Raw genomic sequence first — 27,506 nt, forward strand, 5'->3', positions numbered from 1 at the left:
ACTATTTTCAATCACCTTATGATAAGAGATGCTAATATGTCCTGGAGACATTTAGACATGTTTTCTATAGTCCCTTTTCTTCTCCAAACATCTTCTGTTTCAGATGCAGCATCTGATTCATTACGAGCTGGTAGGAGATGCTGTTCAGATGGAGACGCGCTCAGGCCTAACCCACTGTCTTCAGACCGCAAAGCCGGATATGCATTTTCAAGTGGCTCTGCCTCCAGTGCATCCTGTCCATTCAGATCAACCTCACTTGAGCTGTCTTCATGGTTACTCTCCATCTTTTCATGCTTTCCTGTGGTTTCCAGGATCTATATTTGTTCAACATTGACATCAGAAACAATTCTATTAGCATAGATTCCCCATACAGTTACACCCAAAGCAATGTAAGCAACTATACACAGTATATGGCCAAAATGAAGGTATCGTTCCTAGTAGTATTATATCAAATTGAGTTGATCATAGATTGAAATAAAACACTCATATAGCCAATCGCACCTGTGTTTGTCCAACATTTAGCGTCTGTGATTCAGCTTCCATGTCTATATAAGCAACTGGCATATGGATCTTACTGAGCACTTTATGACATGCTCTCATGGTTTGCGTGAGCTCATGAAGGCTAAGGGATGTCATGTGACTACGAAGAGAGTGCAGCATGCTTCCCAGCATCTGTGGCAGGTATTGTGTTTGAATCTCTGCATAGAGCTCCTATAAAGAGAACCAAGTGTCAGACACAAATTCCAATTTAGAAACCAGATTCATATCTAATTTATAAAAAAAAGAAAATGTTTTTTGGAAAATGTTGTAACACTGAAAGAGATCTTACCAGAGGAATAACATCCAACAGGAATATAATAAGAGTTGAGATCTCAGTTACTGAAGAAGGGCTGCTCCAGTTTTCAGGTTCACTCTTCTCTGTTGGTTCACTCATTGATCTGAGAGACAATCATTGACTCTTCTCATCACAGTTATGAGCATGTATTGTTGTTTATTATGACTTTGTGTGCGTTTACCTGAGACAGTTTTGGAAGTGTCTTGTCATGTAGTCCCAGAGATAACTGCTGCTTATGGCACCCACAAGCATATTGACTGTCTTTATAATCTCTGAAGCGTTTTTATTCTCCTTGATTTTACTGCATGGAAAATAAACGATAATTTGTGTCTTTATTTAGTTGTTCCACTCCAGTTCTTGTTTTGCAGGTAGTTTAATCCAAAGAAATTTACAGGGCATTAAAGGTATGGAGTTTATCAGTATGCGGAGTCCAAAAATAAACAAGTTCAGATGCAAAACCCTCTAAGGGGCTGATCACACCAAAAGCATTTATGGCAGTTGCAGGCGCCTTTTTTGAATGATATTCTCTGGGCAGGGAGCATTTGCGCATTGTTTATGCGCGCCAAACGCCTTGCCCTTTTGAAGGAGCGCTGAGAGTGGAGAAGTGCCTGACTTCATTCGCGTCTTTCCATTGTCCAATCGAATATGGGGAGAGGCGGGCCTTACGTTGTGGTGAGTGAAGTTTACAGTTGCTTTGAAGAACTGGACTCTACTCGCTCACTCTCTCCTGCGTGTTTGTGAACCTCTCACCCTTAAACAAGGTCAGAGCAAGTGCCCACTTTTTAAAGTTTCTGCTAATATAACAGTTAACAGCAAAAGTGCTCACACTTCAATATTTGATTGACAAGACAGCTGACTCGGTGGTTGCTTAGCAATATAAAAAGTGGCGGCGCACTGCTCATTTTTAAAAAAAGGCAGTGCGTTGCACTTTGCGTTTCCAAGTGTTTAAAGCGCATTTGGTGCGATTACCCCCTAAAGCTTTGTTTATACTCGCGCTTTGGTCCGCAACGCAAGCCTCCGCGGATCGCGCGTGCGTCTCACCAAACGGACGAGGCGTTTATAGTTGAAGCGCTGGCTGTTGCACTATTTTTTGAACCACCAGGGGGCGACGCGAGCAATAAAGTCAAAAACAAACACAAAGAAGAGGATAGAAGAAGTCGTCCGCTGGAACAACCCTGGTGCTTTTAACATCAGAGTTTGATATATAAATATGAGAACATGAATAAAACGTCTCGGGTTACGTATGTAACCCTGGTTCCCTGAGAAGGGAACGAGACGCTGCGTCGCCATAGCAACGCTTTGGGGAACGCCTCGGCGTGACTAATCTGAAGCACGTGTAAAACATAATCAATAATTTGATGATTGGATACTGACCGTGATGCCGTGCGGACCAGGGGTATAAGGAGGCATCCCACACAAACACACTCGCTTCCAAGTGCCGAAGCAAGTGCCTGCAGGGATGCAGGGAGTATGGCATGGAGACGCAGCGTCTCGTTCCCTTCTCAGGGAACCAGGGTTACATACGTAACCCGAGACGTTCCCTTTCGAGGAACTCGAGTTGCGTCGCCATAGCAACGCTTTGGGGAACGAGATGCCCACGCTTCCATACTACCAAATGCCTGTAGCGTGTATAACTGAACACAGTCAAGGCAAAGAACCTGGGACCCTAAAGAGGGGTCTAGGTCTAAATTATAAATCTGACGAAGGTGAGCGGTGAAAATCAACCGGCCGCATCACATACGTCCTGGAGCGAAACGCCTGACCCTAAGGCCTTAGGGGCAGCCATACCCCGAGTAGAGTGGGCACTCACAGCGACGGATGAGTGTATACCCTGATGTTCATAATCCAGTGAGATAGCGTCCACTATCCACCTGCTCAAAGTCTGCTTGATCACCGGTAAACCTTTTCTAGGTGAACCAAAGCACACAAATAGCTGCTCGGACTTCCTCCACTGAGCAGTCCTGTGAACATATGTATCCAGTGCTCGCACAGGACACACCAAATTCAGCTTTTCCTGGTCCGCACTCCTGAATGGGGGAGGACAAAGGGCCTGCAGAACAATGGGCCTCGGCACATTGTTCAGCACCTTGGGAACATAACCTGGCCTTGGGTGTAGAAAAGCCTTAGCCATCCCAGGTGCAAACTCAAGACATGTCGGGGATACCGACAGGGCCTGAAGGTCCCCCACTCGCTTTAAAGAAGTAATAGCCAGAAGGAACACAGTCTTAAAGGCCAGAAACCTATCTGGCGAAGTCTCAAGTGGCTCGAACGGAGCCAACGAGAGCCCTTCCAGCACGACCGCTAGGTCCCAAGTAGGCACCCTAGTGCGGCTAACAGGTCGCAACCTGCGAGTGCCACAAAGAAAGCGAGCCACTTATGGGTGTCTACCCACTGATGAGCCTTCCACATGAGTATGGTAGGCAGAAACTGCTGCCGTTAAACCTTAATGGTGGAAGGAGTAAACTCATCAGAGAACGCTCCTGCAGAAACCTCAGAACTACGTCGACAGGGCAGTAAACTGGGTCTGTCAGATGAGCTGAACACCAAGAGGTGAAAATTTCCCACTTAAGGGAATAAAGTTTCCCCGTGGAAGGACAAACACAACCAGGGGGGAAAGGCATACAGACGTAGCCTCGGCCACGCCTGTACCAAGGAAAACCACAGTGGGTAAAGTGTGGTGTCCTGGGATGCAAACAGATCTACCTCTGCGCGTCCAAACCTATTCCAGATGTGGTTCACCACATCTAGATGAAGTCTCCACTCCTATCGGAGATGTCTGTTGTCTCGAAGGGGCATCTGCCACATTCAGGTGGCGTGGTATGTAGACTGCCCTCAGAGAGTCCAGAAGTGTATGGTAGGCAGAAACTGCTGCCACCTATACCTTAAAGGTGGAGTAATGATATGGTCTCCACAACCTCCGTTGGTAGCATGACATTCTTCCAAAGGAGTATGGTAGGCAGAGACTGCTGCCACCTAAACCTTAGGGTGGAAGGAGTTAACCCAGCAGAGAATTGCTCCTGCAGAAACCTCAGTACCACGTCAAGGGGCAGTTGACTGGGTCTGTCAGGTGAGCTGAGCACCGAAAGGTGAAATTTCTCTACTTTAGGGCATAAGCTTCCTCTTTGAGGGAGCTCTGAAGTAATCATCTGGTTCCCACAACCTCATTCGGGAGCATGAGGTCCTTCCAAAGGAGCATGGTAGGCAGAGACTGCTGCCACCTAGACCTTAAGGGTGGAAGGAGTTAAGCCAGCAGAGGATTGCTGCTGCAGAAACCTCAGTACCACATAAACAGGGCAGTTGACTGGGTTTGTAAGAGGAGTTAAACACCAATAGGTGAAATTCTCCACTTAAGGGCATAAAACTCTCTTGAGGGTTGTCCAGAAGAGATATGAAGTCCTTCTAGAAGGAGTATGGTAGAGGCAGAAACTGCTGCCATCTAAGCCTTAAGAGTGGAAGGAATTAAGCCAGCAGATAATTGCTCCAGCAGAAACCTCAGTACCACATAAACAGGGCAGTTGACTGGGTCTGTCAGGTGAGCTGAACACCATGAGTTTAAGTTTCTCCACATGGGGCCTAAGCTCCTGATGGAGCTCTGGAGTAATCATATGGTCTCCACAACCTCAGTTGGGAGCATGAAATCCTTCCAAAGGAGTATGGTAGGCAGAAACTGCTGCCACCTAAGCCTTAAGAGTAGAAGGAAGTAAGCCAGCAGAGAATTGCTCCTGCAGAAACCTCAGTACCACATAAACAGGGCAGTTGACTGGGTCTGTCAGGTGAGCTGAACACCATGAGGTGAAGTTTCTCCACTTAGTGCCTAAGCTCCTGGGGGAGCTCTGGAGTAATCATATGGTCTCCACAACCTCAGTTGGGAACATGACATCCTTCCAAAGGAGTATGGTAGGCAGAGACTGCTGCCACCTAAACCTTAAGAGTGGAAGGAGTTAAACCAGCAGGGAATTGCTCCTACAGAAACCTCAGCACCACATAAACAGGGCAGTTAACTGGGTTTGTCAGGAGTAAAGTATGGTCTCCACAACCTCAGTTGGGAGACCTGAGCCTACGAGCCTGGCCCCCTCAGAGGCCAAACTGACAGGCCATACCTCTGGCAAGCTTCCTCCAGAACTTCTGTGGCAGAGAGATTGGGGAAAAGAGAAAGCCACATTGGGCAGTGTGTGCGGTCCTGAGACGCAAACAGATCCACCTCTGCGCGTCCAAATTCTCTCCAAATGGGGTTCACCACATTTGGCCGGAGTCTCAACTCCCTAGCAATGGGTGTTGCCATACAGGGCATCTGCCATATTCAAGTGGCCTGGGATCTAAATTGTCGTCAATGAGCACAGTTTGTCCAGAGACCACAATGCCATTATCCCAAAATCAATAATGTAGTGATTTTGGACCTCTCGGCCTTCCATACTGTACTCCAACCTGTGGGGAGTGCGTTCTGGTGTCAGTGTCACACACCAGTAGCACGCACCCAAAAACAGGCCTTAGGATGGAAACCAAGGTTTTCTCCACACCACCAGAGCACGCAGGCAACGATGCGTGACTTTGATAGCAGATCTCCTTAATAATTTATTAATCAACCACTGATGTGATGTCTATCTGGACAAGCACATGATGGCTCATCAGGTCTGGAAGGAAATGGGAGTCCAACCCATACCACCATATTTCCAAGGCAATTTCAGTGCCATATCCGATGATGCGATTTTGATCCTTTTGGCTTTCCATAATCGCAACAACCTGTGAGGGATGCGTCTGTTGTCAGCGCCACACATCGACAACGCGCACCCAACACAGGACCTTGGGACAGAAGCCATGGCTTTCTTCCTGTTACCAGAGCACGCAAACAACGGTGCGCGACTTTGATCATGCGAGACGGGTTTCCCCTCGGGAACCCCCCCCCCATGTTGAATGGAGACATAAGCTGTAATGTAAGGAATCAGTCCTCGGATCTGATTGCATCACAATCGGTTTCAGTAACAGCATAGAACTGAGCCGCATCACTGAACGATTCCCCTACTTTTGGAACATTAAAGTAAAGGCTGTAAGCTGTCATTTCTCATGTGGAGGTTCTACAGCCTCCTGCACAAGAATGTAGCCATGCTCCACTACTGGAGCCAGCTGTATGCAGGTGAAGGTTAATGGGGGCTGCCTGTCGTACTACGCACCAAAGGGAAGCAGGCACCATAAATGAGGTGTGAGCTGCTTTGCTTCAATAAGAAAGTGAGTGCCACGAACGAAGACGTCACCCGCCTCAGCAGATGAGGATCTCGAATCGTAACACACAAAATCATTATCTGAATTATGGCACACCAGCGGCCGATCAGGAGAATAAATGCTGTGCACAGCTGTACAAGCAACACACAGCATAGACACAAAATCACTGTTTGACTCATCAAACAATGACAAACAGCTCATGCAGGCTCAGCCAGGCTGTGACAGGCAGATATACATACATAGCCTACACATACAGGTGTAAAAACGTATGTATATATAATACCTTCATACTGTAAAAAGAGGAGGCTTCACGTGGAAACTGCACGTTTAGCCTTAAACAGTAGGCGGATTATGAAGATGATCCATCTCTCCGGAGAAAGACAGCTGAAAATATATGGCTCTCACGCAGGGCGCCTTCCCGATCCGGCGAGTGAGAGAGAGGGACTTCACGTGCAGGCGGAGATACCGCCGCCTGCGCGAAATCATATGGCGACTCCCACGAGTGCAACCGCCACTGAGAAGCGGGATCGCAGCCGCGAACCCAAGCTTCCTAGAGAGCGAGAGACAGATGTCACGGGTGTAGGCGGGGATACCGCCGCCTGCACGCATGAGTGCAGTCACCGCTCTGCCTCGACAGAAGCGGGACCGGATCCGTGAGGGCGCGAGCCTGAGATATCCTTCTCTAAGCGCGAAGCTGGAGCGCAACACGTGCACGGGAATGCTCACAGTGCACACAGCCAGTTTCCTCAAAAGCCAACTGTGCGTGCTGCGCTCGAAGACACATATACATGTGTATCCTTGTCTGTGATATCGCGCTGACAGGGAGATACACATACTTGAACTTCTTAAACACACTTCAGATTTATGCAAACATACACGTAGTCACTTGCTGAGGCACTAAAAGCGAGTGTGTTTGTGTGGGATGCCTCCTTATACCCCTGGTCCGCACGGCATCACGGTCAGTATCCAATCATCAAATTATTGATTATGTTTTACACGTGCTTCAGATTAGTCACGCCGAGGCGTTCCCCAAAGCGTTGCTATGGCGACGCAGCTCGAGTTCCTCGAAAGGGAACAACAATCTTTTAAATATGTCTTTATTAAACATTATCATTTCATTAACGTTTTTAACTAAACAAACAGTACAGATATCTTAAGGTTTGTATTTTATTCCTCGTCTAGTGGTTCATTCAATACAAATATAAGCCAAACATTCTGAATCATGTAAAAGAATTCGTGTTTTAAACTGCAAAGTTTCCGTACTTTACTTACAGAGTGTCAGATAAATATATACATTGTTTTGCTTGGATTGATCAAAGAGATACGTCACAGGCTTGCCTGCTCGGACAGAATCGCCTCGAGTTCGGTCATTTTTGGATGCGGAGCCGCGCGGAAAGTTACAAAAAATGCCAAGCAAACCTCCACGCGAAATAGGGTCTCGCCGCCCACTCTGTTTGACGTCATTTTTGCCGCGCGCACCAACGCGCCCGTGCGGACGCGGCGAGCATAAACATAGCTTAAGTGTGTCTGACATGTTTTTTTTTGTAAATTAGCATTTTGTATCAGGTTCATATGGCAATGAAAAGATTATTAGTCAGTAATTGTAATGCTTTATTATCACAAGTGTCGCTTAAGTCATTTTATTGATATTTAACAAATTTGACTGTCCTTCGCTTCAAAACTGCCAAAACTTTGGCAAAAACATCTACTTCTAAAAAAAAATCCACTTTATAGTACATAGTAAACTGTTGCAAATTCACTAAAGATGCAACTTGAAACGTTGCAAACGATGAAGTCAGAATGTAAAAATTACGAAACTAAACCACACATTAGGGGGCGCTGTGATCCATGTAACTATCACATTCTTGTACAAGTTCTCACAAGGGACACAAGTTTGAATGTGATCCATGTTTTTTTGCATGCCGTCGTTCACTCAATTCATCTTTTGTGCACTTAAAGGACTGAATGAAAAAAAATTAATGTGCCAATTAGGAAATTCTGACAACAAGCCTGTATTTCTGAATGGCCTGAGGCCGGGATTAAGCGGAATTGAAGAGAAGGTATTTGATGAATGTATAATTCGTGGCAAGAACATTCGGTTAACATCGTTATATCATTTTCGAAAGAGGTGGTGTTTAGTGGCTTTTGCATCTGAGCTCCCAAAAAGTAATTTTTAAGGGGGCGTGCACACCAAAGTTTTTCCGCCCGCGGCCGGCGCATGTTTTCAATTGTTTCCAATGGAAGCTCTGCGTTTTTAAAAAAAGCCTGCAACTAGCGGTTTTCTTCCATGCTGAAACCCAGCACTCAGCGTTATGTCTGCGCTCAGCGCTGAGCGCAGAGAGTTGAAAAATATTCACCTTTGGGTGAAAAGCTCCAATCGTCAATGTCAGTTCTCACACAGCCGTCCAATCACAGTGGAGGAGGGGCGGGACATTACCACACCAACCAACCGGCTCACTGCTGAAGTATCGGAGCTACCAAAGCACTTAGCTGAAGAAAGCTGGCACTCAGCTGAAAAGCTGCTGGCATTCAACGTCCTCCAGACGTTTTTAGCCGCATTTAAAAGTTTTGGTGTGCACAACCCCTAACTGTTATTAAGTATTTCTAATAGACCACAAACCTTAATTTAGCTTTGATTATTTTAGTGTGTGTATGTTCCCTAGAAACATGACTGTAGGCTGCTCAGTGCTTGTCTATTTTAATCATGTGTTTATTGATTTATTCTTTGACCTGTTAAGTTGGCTGCCCCTCAGGCTGGAGTTGAGATTGTCCTCTCCCAGCATCACTTCACAGTAACTGTAAAAAGCTTTGACCACTTCCAGCAAGATATCAGACAACACCAACGGTCCTGTTTTTGTGGATTTAATTATGTAAACATTACTAAAATGTAAAACCTTGTACAGTTTACCTGAACATTTACATGTATGTACATTTCTTTACCTATCTCAGGTTTGTCCAGAAGGTTGATGATGATGCGAAATGGTCTGAGATACTCTATGACATTGTCTGGATTGGCTTCTGAATCTTTCTGCTTCAAAATATTCACCAGAGCCTGCAATGTAAAACATGCATGTATAGTATGTATTGCTAACACACAATGAACAATATATAAGTCAAAGAGAAAGGTTATCAGTTCAGATTATATAAAGTTATATATTTTATATAAAGTCAGTGTGTATAATGTCTTCTTTACCTGCACCAATAATTTTCTGGTGTGCGTTTCGAAAAAGAAAGCTGTGTATTCTTCCACAGTGTTATAACTACTGGAGTCTGCGGCCACCATTCCTCCTTTAATGTCTAAACCTGACAATACACACAAATATTGAGAAGCTGCCTATGACAAAAGTTCATAAATGAAAAGCTTTAAAAAGGACAAAAATATACCATAAAAAGTCAATACAACTTAGTTACATTATGTTTTTTAAAGCTATACTACACTCACCTGAAGGATTATTAGGAACACCATACTAATACTGTGTTTCACCCCCTTTCGCCTTCAGAACTGCCTTAATTTTACGTGGCATTGATTCAACAAGGTGCTAAAAGTATTCTTTAGAAATGTTGGCCCATATTGATAGGATAGCATCTTGCAGTTGATGGAGATTTGTGGGATGCACATCCAGGGCACGAAGCTCCCGTTCCACCACATCCCAAATATGCTCTATTGGGTTGAGATCTGGGGACTGTGGGGGGGGGGCATTTCAGTACAGTGAACTCATTGTCATGTTCAAGAAACCAATCTGAAATGATTTGACCTTTGTGACATGGTGCATTATCCTGCTGGAAGTAGCCATCAGATGATGGGTACATGGTGGTAATAAAGGGATGGATATGGTCAGAAACAATGCTCAGGTAGGCTGTGGCATTTAAACGATGCACAATTGGCACTAAGGGTGCCAAGAAAGTGTGCCAAGAAAACATCTCCCATACCATTACACCATTGCATTAATGAGAAATTGAACAGGTGTTCCTAATAACTCTTAAGGTGAGTATACAGTTTAGTTTTAAATATTTTTATATCCTAGCTTTGCAAAAAACAACTGGCATGCATCAAGATGTGAATAAACACACGGCAACTTTTTTAGAAAATACTTAATATGGTTTAACTATTATATGGCTTTGAATATTCACGCTAAACTACTTATGTGGTCCTTTCTAGAGCTAAAGCCAATAAAATAACTCTCTTTTTGTAAACAGTACCAAGCATCCAAGCATAGAGGCGTCGATTTAGAGACATATCTCTTCTGAGTAGCGTGAGGGAGGCAGCAGACACCACGCTGATCATCTCATCTTCATTAAGAGGAATGGCAGATTTTACAGGATCCTACAGAGGTGATTATTAAAAGCTTTACACACAGTCTGGGAGGGGTTATGGGTTATTTATAGTTACTCAAATTTAAAAAAATACTAACCAGGCAGGTTGTAAATGGGCAGAAGTAGAGCAGAATTTCCAGCATGTTTCTCTGGACCAGAACATTGGAGTCTTGCAGAGCGAGACAGATGGCTTTTACCTGGAGCCAAATTAGGGGAAGGTGTTCATTTCAGTTCACTCAATTTCATCAAGAATACAGACTTTAGTGAGAACAGACGCCATGTGTAATTTAACCCGAAAGTGCAGTCTGGTCAATCTGTCTTTTATTCCTAAATAATGTCTAATTTTCACAAACCCCTGTTTTTTTCATGATATCATACACTGGAAATAATATTTGTTTAATGTTTTGACTATATTTCATTTCCTCACTCCAAGTTAAATATGGCATCCACTCTGACTAAGGTCTATTCTTAATTTTAGTATAAATTAATACATTTTTTTTGTCTTTTTTAAATGTATGTGACTCACCACAAGGTTGTGGTCTGTCCCAAGCATATACTTCTGTTCTCGGCCAGTGACTGAGTGGTCAAGGTGTGCCACGATGAAGAGGGTGGCAGGAAGCCGTACAAGAGGACATATAAGCACTGACCCCCAGAGTGCCCCATAAAACACAGGCTGACCCACCAACACTGACAACTTCAGAAGCAATGCATCAGTCCTGAGATAAGAAGAAAGAGGGACAAAGTTATGAACAAATAATAAGTATGATAACAGGGAAGTATGATGTGTCCCCTAACTACAAAATCTTAAAATAAATTTGATCTAGTTTAAACCGTGTCAACTCCTTCCCAAATAAACTTCTATTTTAATAAGGACACCAATAATCTAGGCCAATTTTATGGAAATAATGTAATGATAATTTACAAATTGGAAACATGTGGGACATGTCAAATGTCAATAAAAGCATTTATTTCTGATGCTTGGTGTTAAGGTGGACCCTGTTGTACCTGTCATAGACCTCTGCACCCTCCTCTAGTCCTGGCAGAAGGCCCATGATAAAGGCCTGCAGGCTGGGTAACAATGCTCTCTGAAGAGGCAGGAAGTATCGCTCGTACAGAGTCAACAGAACCGGCTTCACCGACATCGCTGCATAACCCAACAACGGGAACAGCCCTGAACTGAGACACGAGTGCACACATGACAGTTAACACACATCCTTCGCAAATCTTGTAACTTTAAAGCAAAACTATTATTATTCAAATAAAAAAATAGGGCTGTCAAAAGATTAATCGCGATTAATCATAAAATAAATGTTTGTGTTTGCATAATATATATGTGTGTGTACTGTGTGTATATAACAATAAATACACACATACATGTATGAATTTAAGAAATTTTTTATTTAAGTATATATTTTTTATATTTATAATATAAAATGTATCAAAATATATATAAATATACATGTAAATGTTCCTTAAATACAAACCGTAACGTGTGTGTATTTTTATATATAAAATAATTACACACAGTGCACACACATAAATTATCCAAAAAACTTTTATTTTGTATGCGATTAATCGCAATTAATCTTATGACAGCCCTAAAAATATATTTATTAGAGTTGGGAATAAAAATGTTTAATCTAATGAATTAATCTAAGTCTTATTAATCACATTTAATCAGACATTACTGTAAATATTGGCATGTACATGGAGAAATTACCCTCAAATTGAATATAATAAAAAAAAACAAGTTTTCACTCGCAACTCGTCACATATTGAGGTTGGGTCAGTACCCCATCGGCATCACCTATAATGCACAGGGTTATTCACTATAAAATTTGTATTTTGGGGGGCTTGGAACATGAAAATTAAAATAAGAAAAAACCTTTAAAGGGACACTCCACTTCTTTTGAAAATATGTTTATTTTCCAGCTCCCCTAGAGTTAAACATTTGATTTTTACCTTTTTGGAATCTATTCAGCCGATCTCCGGGTCTGGTACAATTTTTTTGCATAGCTTAGCACAATCCATTGAATCTGATTAGTCCATTTGCATCGCGCAAAAAAATAAGGTTATTTTTGGTTATTTTTTTACTGCGATGCTATGGTCTAATCAGATTCAATGGATTATGCTAAGCTATGCTAAAAGTGGAAGCGCCAGACCCAGAGATCAGTTGAATGGATTCCAAAATGGTAAAAAAACAAATGTTTAACTCTAGGGGAGCTGGAAAATGAGTATATTTTCAAAAAAGGTGGGGTGTCCCTTTAAATAAATTTTTATTGTCCGAACATTTTGATTCCAAAGCAACACATACTGATGATATGTATAGCTTGAATTCACTGTAAGTCGCTTTTGTATTAATGTAAACAAAGATGTGATTGGCTCTGATGTTTCTTTGTGATATTCAGTGCAAGATAATACTTAACTACTGCAAGCAAAGCATGTGTCTTTGAAGTATAAGTTACGGCCCTTACCTGTAAATGAAGAGATCCTTTGATAGCCATTTTGTGCCGATGATTTTAAAAATGACCTCATAGGTCTCCAGTGCTTTGAGATGGACGCCGCTGGGCAGGGCAGGGTGCAAACATTGAGACAGCCGCTTTCCTATGATCAGTCGATGCGGTAACAGTGAGTACTTCAGATTACTCTGCAGAGCCTAAGACACAGATTGGATGGACAGTGTGAAAATTAAAAGTGGACCAGCCACTGTCTTTCTTAAGGAAGTAAATATATGAGTAATTTCCAGACAAAGTAATTTCACATCTCACAAACAATGTGCTTTACTTCTCTGGTGCCCCTATAGTACAGTTAGACAAATATTTTTGGTAGACGAACACTTTTAAATCACTTATCTAACTACTAGTCAGTGGTTGCCAGGGTGTTGCTCTAAAAGTGTTTAAGGGGACAGAGAATGAAAAACCATTTTTACCTTGTCTTTGTTGAATAATGGTAGTCTACCCGCATTCACAAACATACAAAAAGTGCTAGACATGCTAAACATCTCAGTCTCATAGAAATTCCTCTTTTAGAAATGTCAGCCAGAAAACGGCCCAATCTGAAAAACTGATGCTTATGACATCACAGTCATCTCACTGCCCCTCCACTTTAAAATAATTGGCTACATTTTTTGAGTGGCAGCAAAGTCAGCCAATCAGTAATGAGATTGCAAGTTAAGCCAGTAGGGGGAGGCAAAAAGGTGCAAAACCACTTGTTTAAAATACCCCACCCTAATAAAGCTATCTGAGAGAGGTTTTTAGGAAGCTTCTAAGGCATTACCCAAACATAAAAAAAATTGTCTACATGTCACATCACAGAACAAGGATAAATACCCCGTTCAATCATTCTATGTCACCTTTAGATTCTTCGGGAATTTCAAGGTGGTCCCCAGCCCAGGTATAAAGTGCCTGCACCTCAGATAAGGCTCAGCTTGTACAAACAAAAAGGTATATTTACATGCTAAAGTTTCGTCTGCCAGGCGAAGCATGAGCAATAGTAATTGCTATTATTTCCTTCAAGAGCACATCTCATCAAAGTTTACTTTTTGATTTTAATCAAATGCAATTAGTTTGCTTTGTTTCCACAAGACTGCATTGGCCTTTTGTTTCCGATCTTCAGCACATACAGTATCTTACTCTTTAGCAACAACATATGGTGTCAAATAAAGGATCAGCATGAATCAACATGAATGAATAATCAGTAAATGGTTTGCTTATTATAGTACATAGCATGTGATATGTTTTGCAAGACATGTATATTTTAAGTGCTCTAAAAACAGTCCTGTAGACCAAAGTGTCATATTGTAAAGAAATATTTCCCAACATCTGAGAATCACATAAGCTGCTATTTAATATCTGCATTGTATTGGTGTGGTTGATACATTTTAAGGGTACAAATTATTCTGGTTGCACCTTGCTGTTGAGGAAAAGTTAAAACCCTAAACAAACTCATAAAGCAGTCAGGTACACCTACACAGGAGGTTAGTGTTTTTTTTTGCATTACATCCGGAAAGTCCCACTAAACAAACAAGAAAATCACATGCCGTATGAAGAGATACAGAGAGAACGAGAAACATTTCAATAAAACAAATCAGCAAGGTCTGGTCTTTTTTGGGGAAATGGTACACTATAATTTTTTTTTTGGTTTTGTTAACCTATGGTTGGGTTAAATATGGACAAACCCAAAGGTTGGGTTTTTTAATAAACCCAAATGCTGGGTTGTTTCAACTCAAATGCTATGGATGGAAAACAACAACTCAGAATAGGTTTATTTGTATGCCATTGGTTGGGTTTGTCCATATTTTACCCAAACATGGGTTAGAACAACCCAACATTTTTCAAAGTGTAAACAAAATCTACACAACCTACTACTTAAATTATCTGCCCTTTAAGCATCAACTCTGATGTGGTTAGTTATAGCAGCCTATTTTTTCACCTTCATTCACAATAACTGAAATTGAACATGTTGTTCACTTCCTTGAAACAAACAAAGTGAACTAAACAAACTTCCTCTTCTATTTGCAAAAGAGAAGTGTTAACCCAGTAATCTATATAACAGTGCAAACAGTTACCAGGCATCCACAGGGACGGATATCTGGCTTTTCATGCAGTGTAACTTATAGTTTTTTTTAACAAAAGTAAATGATAACCTGAATGAATAATCTACATTTGATAACCTGTAAGTAAATTGATTTGTGTTGTCTAAACATTTAGGTACCTTGTTGAGTTTTCCTAGTGAGGAGATGAGATCGGCCCATTCGCTAGATGATTCAAAGTTTCGCAGTGCCTTCTCAATGACACCTGCGTAACTACGGTAACGGTAGTCATTCTGAAGGTCGGCTTCCTCAGGATTCATCATGCTATGATTCACTCATGTCCCAGCATGCTTGGCATCTGTCTATGAAAAAAGGCAAAAGAGAGCGATCAGGAGAAACCTGCACTATGAACTCCCATAAATCAATGCAATTTTTAAGTAAAACCCAGCTAATGACTTGAGGCTGTTCATTTTTGAACAAAAAACCTGATGTGTTAAACAGCATGTAACTTGTGCATGTTATTTATCTCCCAAATCATGCAACATTTTGAGAAGATGTTTGGTATAAACAAGAAAAAAATTGATTGAAAGATAATTGACAGTACAGCGATGGCAAAACAAGCACATATGTTTCACATGAATGGAAGGGGGATACAGTCAAGTTCATGTGAAAAGTCATGTGAAGAGAATAAATTTTAATACCCCTGTGATTAACTTGATCAATGGGACAATGCACACCTTTTAAGTTCAGAACTGGCCCACAAATCAGATTAAATGGGTTCAACTGGTCAAAACTGATGAACTAATGGCAGTTTTTCATTGCATTGTACAGGCACAGTATGGCTTAGTACTGCTCACTTTTGGGAGTTTTCCACTGTGTAAGGTACCTAGCACCTGATAGTACCAAGCAAGTACAGGTTCCAAGCAAGATGTACCAATCCTAAAATGTGACTTGTAAACACTGCAGATCGATTAATAATTTTTTCCATGGTTGATATTAAATCGATTCTCACAGGCCAAGAATCGATTTTTTTCCAATTTTATTTCCGCAAACATTGAACATAAGATTAACCTTAAACTAATTTCTAGTCTTCTCCACTAGATGTCACCCTTTATTTTTGCCTTGCGCGATGTTACCAAGGAGCAGGAGGCGAGCCTGTCATTCATTCATTCAGTCTATATTATAATATTCTATATAATCTATATTCATTGAGTTGAATTGAGAATCAAGCATAAAAATCGAGTCGCGAATCGAAATTGAAAATTCGGATCGAGAACCCAATCGATTTGATAGCTTGTGAATTGAAATCGAATCGATCTGGAACATCTTAATCGATACCCAGCCCTAATCGTCACTACCAGCATCATTGCTAAATGTAAGATTAGTTTACCATTGTGCGGCAAGTGATGCACAAAAGGGTGCACACTACACAAGGGAAGGCCGCATGCCAAAAATGTTTGGGAATCACTGAACTAACCGTGACACTAAGTGGAAAAGACATCAAATATTCATGTAAACAGCAATATTCAAAACCAATGAACAGGCAGATTTCAGTCCAATCAATGCCTATGATTGGCTTAGTCGGTTTCTGTGCATGTCCTCCCTGGGCAGTGTTGGTTTACTCCGGGTACTCCGGTTACCTTCCATTTCAAAGACATGCAGGGTTAGGTGAACTGGAGATGCCAAATTTTCCTTCCCCAGCTTGTGTATCAACAAACTGTGTATAAATTTACCAGTTATAAACACTAATATAGCCATAGATTCTGAAATGACGCCAAATAAATTAATAAACAATGATGAGCACATTTTCGACAACAAAAACTACACTTCTGAGAAAGATTATTACTGATCAAGTTATTAAGCCGTCATTACTACACCCACATATACACCACAAACAGACAGTATGAGGTAGATTATCGTCTCTGCTTGGATATGGTGACATCTGTTAGCTCAACCAGTGACAAAAAACATCTCACACACACGCATGCACGCACACACACACTTACATCTGATCACTGTGTGATGAACCTCAAATGAACATTTAGAGATTACTGAGGATTTAACCGAAGCAAAGCCCAAACACGTGGAACGCAAACCCACCTACTACCCAAAATACACAGCTGAAGTAAAGTAGGCCTTCTACAAATAGTGACATTGTAGTTACTTCTCTTTCAGCAATCTATTCTGAACACATGCAACTCCCATGATGAATTCAAATACATAAAACATCAATTATGTTATATGGTTTTGAATATTAAGTTTTATTTTTCATTACTGCACTTCATTCACACATCAAAGAGATGCTGTGTGTGCCAGGGAAAGGCAAAGCCAACAGAACTCACACACAATTATCCTGCCTTATGTTGTTAATATTATCAGCAGCTTATGGTCATCGTAATTACAGCTCATTAAAGATACAACAAGAAGTATTGGCAACAGATGTAAACCAATCATCATTTTATTATCTTTCATTTTCAGTGGCAATCAAATTGCACAATCCATAGCGTCATCTAACTGTAACTCTACAAAGCAAATACAAAACCAGCACTCTCCAGGCTCTTTTTATAGTGTACATAGTTGCACAGAAAGACTTGTGTCTACTGATCTGGTCATAAAAAGTCATCCTAACCAATGTCAGCAAAACAGTGCACTGTGAGCAAGATAAATGTACTACATATGCAGTAAAGGGAGATTAAAATCTTTCACAATCAGAAGATTTACTTAAGCAGTAAGCACAGCAACACAACAGACCTCTTATGTAACAGATCTGTCCCTGTTACATCTATTGACTTCCTAGCCATGATCACACAGATAACTTTATCTATCCTATGCATATTTATTTCGTATTAAACCCTCAAGGTGAGCATGTCGTTTTTGACATTTGATCACTGTCCAATGTCATATTATGCATCAATTATATAGTGAGGACTACTGGACTGTGACATTGTGCATAATGACCAAAAAAGCATTACAAAACACAATAAAAAATTTTTATTTTGATAACAATATAATGCACTTTATCGTCATATTATACTAATAAAAAAAATACAATATTTAAAAATATTAATATAAATTAATCATTGTCATCATCTTTTAAAAGTTATCCTTATAGCTTCTAAGATGCTACTAGTATGTACTACAAGAATAACATTATATGATATCAATTCAACCCATTTATATGTTATTGGGAGAAGTGAATGACTCACCCACTGCAGCAAAACAGGATAGTCGACAGACCAAAGGATCTCGTGACGAAAAAACAATAATGATTTTCCTAATGAACAAACAATTCAAATGCGAAGAGAGGCTAGCGCCAGACAGGATAGATAAGTCATGCTAATTTGCAAAACAGAAAGCAGCTAAAATTGAATCGCTCAGCTGATTTCCACCCACAGTTCAGTTAAGTGTGTGTGTACACTTCCTGATGGGCGGAGGGGGACGAACCACGCGGAGATGACATGAGGGGGTGACGCAGCACGACACGAATGCATAATATTTGTTGCACCGTACAGCTATGTTGAAATCCAATGAAAGGGTGTATTTAAATGAAACGTAAGCTTTGAATCTGTTTCGAAACTGGACTACGTTATGATATTTATGTGACAGTCAAAAGCTTCACGAAGCGTCCCCCCTGCTCTTTGAAATCATCCAGGATGTCGTCTGTTTACATTTCTCGCAACAAGCTGTCACATTTTTCAGCGGCTGACCACGAGCACGGATCTTGACTGATAGTTTACATAGGTCACGTCATGCCATAAATGGCCTTTTATGTGTTTGATTTTGCTCTATGTTGAGTTACTTATTATAGTTTTTTTGGAGCATTTATCCAATCATACTTTAAATTAGCTAATTAATAAACAAAAATTGAAAGGGTTCTGTAAACATACACTGTAAATTAGACCACAACTCAATAATCCAACACTTCATAAATTGGCCATAAGTTTAGTTCACATTTTTTGATCATTTTGCATTTTGGCCAATGTAATAATGAAGTAGATAATGTGTAAGACTATTCAACAGATTATTATTTGTATAATCTATTTTGATAAAAATGACATAATCACTTGAAAATGTTGTAAACACCAGTCTTATCAACTGCATGATGAATGTATCAAATCGTTTGCAATTTGTCCAAAATTGTCCAAAATGCTTATATAATGTGCACAACTGACTAGATGATGTGAAGGTTCAAGAATTTTTTTTTTTTTAAATGTAATTTGTGAAAAATGCTCCAAGTGACTAAGAAAACAGTAATAAATCGATATGGGTGGACAGACCTGCAGGATAAGCTGTTGAGTAAGCTTGCTATAGTATATAATAATACAAATTCAGCCATATAACACACATTTCTGCAGGTAAACATAATTACAAAAGTTATAATACGATGCTGATGTGTAACCCTGAAACACTTGTGAAATTGAAAATGTGAAGCATTACAGCTCAGTCAGTGGTCTCTTCTTTATTTTTATTTTGAGACAAAATAACTCAAGTGTTTTATCTATAGTGATATATTAACACAGCACAAGGACGTCTGTAAGATGTCTGGTAAAGATCTGGAATACATCTGCTGTGTAAAAACATCTGATAAAGATCTTAGAAAGAGCTGCTTTACATACCTTCTAAACCAAAAACGTCTCGCAGACGTCTTCAATATGTCTATATGAAATCTTTTAGGAAACGTCTCAGAGACGTATTGCAGATGAGCAAACAATCTAAATAATGCATCTTGCAGAAGTAAACGCAGACATCAAATAGACATCTACGAGATATGTGTGCTATCAGGGATGTTTCTAAAAGCAACCTTTAATTTGTAGATCATCATGCTACGGACCAGCAGTACGCCACAGTTTTTTGTGGGGTGCTGGTGCCCTCTTGTGTTCTCCACGAATAACACCAAACTTCACAATTGTATTGGCCGAAGCACTTTCATAATACGAGACAAGTATACAGGTGATGGTCATACAATTATAATATCATCATAAAGTTGTTTAATTTCACAAATTCCATTCAAAAAGTGAAACTTGTATATTATATTTATTAATAACACACAGACTGATATTTTAAATGTTTATTTCTTTTAACTAAGGAAAATTCCAAATTCAGTATCTTAGAAATTAGAATATTACTTAAGACCAATACAAAGAAAGGATTTTTAGAAATCTGGGCCAACTGAAAAGTGTGAACATGAAAAGTATGAGCATGTTCAGCACTCAACACTTAGTTGGGGCTCCTTTTGCCTGAATTACTGCAACAATGCAGCGTGGCATGGAGTTGATCAGTCTGTGGCACTGCTCAGGTGTTATGAGAGCCCAGGTGGCTCTGATAGTGGCCTTTAGCTCTTCTGTATTGTTGGGTCTGGCAAACTCTTCACAATACCCCATAGATTTTCTATGCGGTTAAGGTCAGGCCAGTTGGCTGGTCAATTAAGAACAGGGATACCAAGGTACTGGTAGCTTTAGCAAAGTGTGCAGGTGCTCCAAAACTTCCTGGTATACAGCTGTGTTGACCTTGGACCTCAGAAAACACAGTGGACCAACACCAGCAGATGACATGGCACCCGAAACCATCACTGACTGTGGAAACTTTACACTGGACCTCAAGCAACGTGGATTGTGTGCCTCTCCTTTCTTCTATCAGACTCTCAAACCCTGATTTCCAAAGGAAATGCAAAATTTACTTTTATCAGAAAACATAACACTGGACCACTCTGGAGCAGTCCAGTCCTTTTTAAAGGCGAGACTCTGTCTGTTATTCAAGAGTGGCTTGACACAAGGAATGCAACAGCTGAAACCCATGTCTTGCATACATCTATGCATAGTGGTTTTTGAAACACTGACTCCAGCTGCAGTCCACTCTTTGTGAATCTCCCCCACATTTTTGAATGAGTTTTGTTTTACAATCCTCTCCAGGGTGCGGTTATCCCCATTGCTTGTACACCTTTTTCTACCACATCTTTTCCTTCCCTTCGCCTCTCTATTAATGTGCTTAGACACAAGCTCTGTGAACAGCCAGCCTCTTTTGCAATGACCTTTTGTGTCTTGCCCTCCTTGTGCAAGATGTCAATGGTTGTCTTTTGGACAACTGTCAAGTCAGCAGTCTTCCCCATGATTGTGTAGCCTATAGAATACTGAACCTTTTTTCTCAATATTCTAATTTTCTGAGAAACTGAATTTGGGATTTTCCTTAGTTGTCAGTTATAATCATCAACATTAAAATGAAGAAAAATTTGATATATGTATTAAATGAATATAATATACAAGTTTCACTTTTTGAATGGAATTTGTGAAATAAATCAACTTTTTGATGACATTGTAATTAAATGACCAGCACCTGTAGTCAGAATACTTTGAAGTTGGTAAATCAAAATTACTTTTGCATCTAAAAATTTTTTGCAAATATGTTGCTCATATCACAAGCATAGGCTGAAATTATAAAAAAAATTCCAAAACAAATATAGATATTCATTTAGGTTCTTATACATTTTAAAAGTTTCTTTGTAAAATACTGTGTAAAACAACTGTTAATCTCAAACATAGTGCTCTGTAAAGTCACTTTGTCCAGTTGTCCAATCACAGTGGACGAGAGGTGGGAAAGATACACTACACAAACCAACCGGAACATCCTTTCTTTACATCTGGGCTGCGTCCGAAAGCTTTAAAATGTTGTCTTCTGAGGCAGCATTCCAAGGCATGATGGCACGTCCGAATCCATTGTTTGCTTTACTTCCTGTCTCTTAAGATACCGTCGGCATCCGAAAACTTAAGCAGATTACTTATTACCTCGCTATCTCATAAGGCAATGATTTTGGAGGCATGAAGGCAGCCAAGAGAAACGCATTCGGACAGACTTCATAGGCAGCGTAATGGGATTCTGTCCGAATAAATAGAGAGTGCATTTGTGATCACCAATCCTATGTTTTAAAACTACATTACCAATTTCTCACTAAAAATGCAATTAAAAGTTGTAAAAAGTATTACATTATTTACAATACATTTGTGCTCCAGCTGCTTCTTGGCCGCCATTTTATTTTCTCCAACTCGACCAATCACATTCCCTGTGCACGCCCACACATAGAATTGTAGGACAGGACAATGAAGGTATCTCAAGAGACAGGAAGTAAACCTAACATTGTATTCAGACATGGCTTGATGCCTTGGAATGCTGCCTACAAAGGCAGCATTTTAGAGCTTTTGGACGCAGCCACCTTCATTGTGAGAAATCATTATTATATTTTTCAAATATGGGATTATGTTTCACAAAGGCCCTCACCATTTATATTTTAATCAGAATTCCATTACGCTGCCTACAAAGGCTGTCGGAATATGTTTCCCAGAGCTTCCTTCATGCCGCCAAAGTCATTGCCTCATGAGGCAACAAGTCAGCTGCCTTGGGTTTCGAAGACGGCCCTGAACAACAGCACAAGTTTATATACAGTAGCTTGTTGATTACACTTGTGCTACCACAAAATTATTACGCATTGATTAAATAAATTATCTGCAGAATCAGATATCTAAAATACAATGTAAACATTAAATTACAAATTATAAATTGTAAGTGTTTGATCAGTTTAAGCATAAGGAATGAAAGACCTTCATCTGTGCCCTTAGATTTGGTGTTCTTAAGGTTTTTTGTTTTGGTACATCAGCACTTTGTTCCTAAATCTTAAAGAAATTCAGTAGTATTAAATTCAGTAGTCAATAGCGTTTTCAAAAATGGCTTTTTCCTAATTTGATTTACCTATGTGCTGAAACTCTTTTAACCCTATACTAATCTAAATAAAACACGTACACAAGGTTTAAATGTCACAATATTTATTTGGAACGCAACTGGACAAGGTCATTCAACTACACAATATCAGAGAGAGGATTTTAATTCACCCCTAAAATCTGATGTGATTAGATCTGGTTAGTCCACAGGACTTAGGTCTCCCTGATCAGCTTGGTAAGCTTCTGGATCTTCGTCTTGGTAGACATATCCACATACTTATCACCAATGCTCACAATCATTCCTCCGAGGATGGAAGCATCAGACTGTAAAACGGAGGAAAGAAACTAATTAAAGAGTTGTTATGCACCACAATAAATATTATCTCTTTACTAAATATTTAAAAATATTCACTCTGCATTTTTCTGTACATGAAGAAGATGAAAACAAAACTAGACATAAGACAAAAAATTTTTTTAAAGCCTATGCCCTACTAAAACCCAGATTCACTATTTTAAACTAAAATGAGGTGTGTTTGTATGTTATTTCGATTAACCTTTTTAAACATAATTTACTACAGGTTAAAATCAAGCAAGGTCATGAAAATTATCTACCCATTAAAATAATACATTTTTAGTGTTTAAATTAATGGAATAGGAATAAAATGAAGCCCAACCTTGGTCTCCAGCTTGATGGTTTCTCCCTTGGCAAGGAAACCATTCAGTGCCACCTTCAGCTCTGCAAGATTAGCTTCATCCAGGGGCTGCATGAATAAACATTAAATAAGAACATAAAGAAACTCACATCCACACTCAACAATGACAAAGTTCATATTTTAAAGGGATACTCCAGCCAAATATCAAAATTACCATTAACAATCCGAGATACACATGTCTTTTATATATTTTAGAGGAACACATTTGGAGTTATTTTAGTAAATGTCCTTGCTTTTTCAAGCTTATAACTGTGGAAATCAGGAAACAACTTCTCACTTTAAACCCCCCAGAAGTGCATTAATCCTTCACAGAGGTAATCCACATGGCTCCAAGGGGGGTGATAAAGGTCTTCTGTGGGCAATCAATGCAAATTTCTTACAAAATCACAACATTACCCACAAAATACCTTTTTTTAACCCTTTGGAGCTGTGTGGACTACTTCTGTGAAGGATGAATGCACTTTTTTGGGCTTCAAAGTCAGAAGTTGTTCCCTGATACTCGTTTTCTACAGTTAAAAGTTGGAAAAGCAAGGACATTTACTTAAATAACTCCAAATGTGTTCGTCTGAAAGATAATGGACATGTTTATCTTATGTATTGCTTGAGTAAATTATGGGGTAATTTTGATATTTTGCTAGATTATTTTTTTAAATCTTATTGAGAGTTATTGTTACGAAATAAAATGATATGTATATGTATAGGACATTCATTTGGAGCTATAAAATTAGTAGGGTGCAAAATTAATAAACTTTTGCACATTTTAAGTTAAATAAATCCAGTATTTTTTCCAGCATTATTAAGTATAAAAGGTGCTTATAGTTGAAATATGCTTCAAAAACGATACTTTGTAACAGTGACATCTTAAAAACAAGGTTTGCACATTCATGCATTTATAAAAATGCCAACCTGGGCAGTGGTGACAGAACATGTGACCTCTCCTCTGTGGGCACTCATCATTTTGCTAAAGGCTGTAATAACATCAGGGGTCAAGGTCAAGCGGCCATTTTCTGCTAGGACAGCTGTGAATAAAAAGAAAAAAATCAAAACACCTGCATATAAAACCATTCATAGCTATAGGTCTCCTGCAGAAATGTTTATCTAATAAATGCAATACTTTTAGAAAGTTGTACTGTAATTTATTACACTTGTAATAAACAATGTAGTAACATAAGTCAGCTGATTCCAGCATCTAGCAAATCAAATTGTGATAGTCGGAAAACTCACTGATGAGGTTGATAGTGATGGGGGAGAATTTTGCCTTAGTCAGGGCATCAACAAAAGTCTTTTCTTTGACGCTGCGCTTGACATGAGGGTTCAGCATAATGCTTGAGAGATTAGGGTCCTTAATCAGGCGCTGGAAAGGATATAAAAGATATAATAACTAGTTGTATTATTGTGTAAGACAAGCAGAAACAAAAAGAAGGATTCAAAAGGCAACTTACAGCTACGCTACGAAGTTCTTGTTCAACCTTATCAAGGTTCTTTTGCTTACTGGCAGCAGAGAACAGTGCAGTAGCATATCGTCCCTCGACCCCATAGACCTGGATAGGGGGCTGGAGAGACATATTATGGTAAGAAGGTAACCTTGTCTGCTAAAAATCTATTGCAATCTTTAATATGTATGTATGTATGCATGTATAACACATGCACTATTTGCATTGACAAGAGGAAAAACTATATTAACAAAGGCGTCAGAAAAATTTGTCAGGACTACTTTGGATCATTACAAACAAAGTAAAAGCATTATTGTCAAAGCTTGTGGAAAATGAATCAACAACTGAATAACAAAACTTGTAACACTGTAAATCTCGGCACATTTTATAATGAACAAAATTCTTTGATATTTACTATTGTAAGTTCTAAAACCATTACAGTATCTAGGAATTTTACTATGGTTTACCAACATGAGATGTAATTTTACCTAATTTCTGTTTATAATGAGTAGTAACGTTATCTAATAACATCTTTCTTGCAATAACATTTTTATGAAAATTGTGGTTACATAGAAACGTTCAACATTTTTGTTTTTCCCTGGATGTTTATTTTATTGATATTTCACTTACCCTGATAAGTTTCGATACTGGTCGGATCACAGACGTGCTAAACTGACGCACCTGCAGAGAGAAAAAACAAAATGTAGGTATGTGACAAAAAAAAAAAATCTAGAAAATTCATATATAATTATATCCATATGATAGATAATAAAACAAAATTTAAAATGTTTTTTAAATGATTAAAATCGGATAATTATTAAGAAAGTTATGGCATTTTTAAACTCGAAAATTGGGGGTCATTTTTGTACCCAATTAACACAGGAAAACTATGAAAAACTGTGACCTCTTCCGCTTGACCAAACACTTCAAAATATCATAACTTCCTCATTTCTTGGCCTATTTGCATAATTCAAACACCAAATTGTAGGTAATTAACAGTCCAACAAAGTTAAGATGACATCTTTTTAAAAGGTATATATAAGAATGTTATTATTTCTGATTAACCACTAATTAATGAAACCGAGAGCATCAATCCACGCATATCTTTCCATATGAAATCAAAGCCCTCTCAAATAAAAGCTATATTTTTATATATTAAAGAAAAATTTCATTGTTTCTTTAATATTTCTTAATTGACTAATAATGCTGGCGAGCAATTTAAAGAGTCAGATATTATTAATACATTAATTGATGATTATGTTATTTATCATTAATAAATCAATAAATGCATGCATGTTGCATGCATGTATTTATTTATATGTTTGACAAAATCATGCCAATAATGTAATCTAGAGATTCTAATCCTTCGTTCTGTATGATTACTTTGAAAAATACTGCACGGATTGATGAAAACGGAGAAGTTTTGGAAGCCAATATGATTGAATGGGCGATTCTGCTTTTGAACAACGTCACTTGCGGATCTTAAAAAAGCACATGCGAATGTTACAATCAATCCCAAACTTCACCTAATTCAAGTTAAATGTATATTCTATCAAAAGTATTTGGTTTGAAACAAAAAAATACTCGCCTTCATAAAGGATTTAAATGCCAAACACGAGACAAATTTTGCTTCGCTTATAACTTTCTTCTTACGACAGCAATCTTGGAAATTCGAACGTGAGAATCAACGTGAGGAAGTAATTTATGTCACTAGTATATGGGCTTTAGAGGTATTATCAAAGCAAAGATACAACAGATCTTTTAAGTCACCGACGCATCTGGCGCTGAATACCTGCTGGGAACACATCCGTGGGAACAAAGCAATCGTGCGCGTTACGTCATTTTGTCACGTACCTACAAAATGACTTTAAATAAATGTATAAAGTAAATCTATCAGATTAAAGGGACTATTATTTCAACGGGCTGGCTATGCTCTCATTTCAGTATTGTCACTTAGTGTTTGTGTCTCAAAATCTGTAAAACAGCTAAGGTTACGTTAGATAGGTTTAAAGAAACGGCCACTGGCACTGACCTACTTTGTCATATACATTTTAAGCACCGTAACCTTCAGAGTGAATTGCAGAAAATCATCAAATCTATTTCAGAGAACACCGAATCATTTTAACTAATACAACCTAAGCTGTGAGACTTTAATAAGCATTATTTAATCCTTTTACATAATAAGGAACCTCTCATAAGAACAGAAGGTTTGAATGATTGTACATGCTCCTGCGGTTAGACTGTCTATTTAGGCCTAGCTCTGTTATCAAGAAAATATTTTAATTACAAAAAATTATTTTGGTTTCAAAAGATCGCATTAATTTAAATACTCAAAAATGCAGAGGATTCGTAATTTTCAACACACCAACCAAAAATTTCAGAATGTCATACCTGAAGCCCCACTCCAAGCGCTGCCATTTTCTCCTGCGACTGTGTAGGTCAAAAGCACTGCGCATGCGTGCAAGTATAGGAAGAAATACCTAAGACTACCGCACATGCATTATGGGAAATGTAGTTATCGTTAGTGGAAAATTACCTGAATTGTTTTCGGGTATAGTTAACTAGAACAAGTTGGGTATTATATTAATGTTTCTGAATGTTCAACATGCTTATTAAGCTTAAACAAGCTTGAAGACTTATGCATGGTCATCAAATTCTAAAAACGTAATAACATTTAAATAAACAACTTTTACAAAACCTAATATTATAGAAGGATTAAAAGGATTTACAAAAATATTATAAACTTTTATATTTTTG

The 27,506-nt window shown here is 39.1% G+C and overlaps 2 protein-coding genes across 4 annotated transcripts in view; both read right to left on the reverse strand.

Moving 5' to 3' along the window:
• dop1b (DOP1 leucine zipper like protein B) overlaps window positions 1-18,302 on the reverse strand; it is a 36,374-nt gene extending 18,072 nt beyond the window's left edge. For 2 of the 3 annotated variants that reach the window (XM_065251841.2, XM_065251838.2), the window contains exons 1-14: window positions 18,104-18,302; window positions 15,080-15,259; window positions 12,841-13,022; window positions 11,372-11,542; window positions 10,893-11,082; window positions 10,465-10,563; window positions 10,253-10,376; window positions 9,246-9,355; window positions 8,993-9,104; window positions 8,783-8,900; window positions 1,017-1,136; window positions 830-938; window positions 502-711; window positions 16-314 (exon numbers count right to left, since the gene is read on the reverse strand). In XM_065251841.2, the coding sequence (XP_065107913.1) occupies window positions 16-314; window positions 502-711; window positions 830-938; window positions 1,017-1,136; window positions 8,783-8,900; window positions 8,993-9,104; window positions 9,246-9,355; window positions 10,253-10,376; window positions 10,465-10,563; window positions 10,893-11,082; window positions 11,372-11,542; window positions 12,841-13,022; window positions 15,080-15,220 (1,985 nt within the window). In that variant the 5' untranslated portion in view covers window positions 15,221-15,259; window positions 18,104-18,302. The remainder of the gene's footprint in view (window positions 1-15; window positions 315-501; window positions 712-829; window positions 939-1,016; window positions 1,137-8,782; window positions 8,901-8,992; window positions 9,105-9,245; window positions 9,356-10,252; window positions 10,377-10,464; window positions 10,564-10,892; window positions 11,083-11,371; window positions 11,543-12,840; window positions 13,023-15,079; window positions 15,260-18,103) is intronic. The other variant, XM_065251839.2, reaches the window with a different exon arrangement.
• A 4,389-nt stretch (window positions 18,303-22,691) lies between these two features.
• atp5po (ATP synthase peripheral stalk subunit OSCP) lies at window positions 22,692-27,242 on the reverse strand. The gene is made up of 7 exons (XM_065251837.1): window positions 27,141-27,242; window positions 25,380-25,430; window positions 24,759-24,869; window positions 24,541-24,670; window positions 24,223-24,335; window positions 23,278-23,364; window positions 22,692-22,927 (listed from the first exon to the last, which is right to left on the reverse strand). The coding sequence occupies exons 1-7, from the start codon at window positions 27,165-27,167 to the stop codon at window positions 22,817-22,819; spliced, it is 630 nt and encodes a 209-aa protein (XP_065107909.1). The 5' UTR covers window positions 27,168-27,242; the 3' UTR covers window positions 22,692-22,816.
• Window positions 27,243-27,506: the final 264 nt, after the last annotated feature.

This window comes from Paramisgurnus dabryanus, chromosome 15 (genome assembly GCF_030506205.2).
Source record: "Paramisgurnus dabryanus chromosome 15, PD_genome_1.1, whole genome shotgun sequence".
NCBI lineage: Eukaryota > Metazoa > Chordata > Actinopteri > Cypriniformes > Cobitidae > Paramisgurnus > Paramisgurnus dabryanus.

Coding starts and splice junctions, on each gene's coding strand:
- atp5po (XM_065251837.1), bottom strand. CDS start 27,167: ATGGCAGCGCTTGGAGTGGGGCTTCAG. Junction 25,431..27,140: donor CGCTTGGAGTGGGGCTTCAG/GTATGACATTCT, acceptor TTCTCTCTGCAG/GTGCGTCAGTTTAGCACGTC. Junction 22,928..23,277: donor CCATCAAGCTGGAGACCAAG/GTTGGGCTTCAT, acceptor TCCGTTTTACAG/TCTGATGCTTCCATCCTCGG.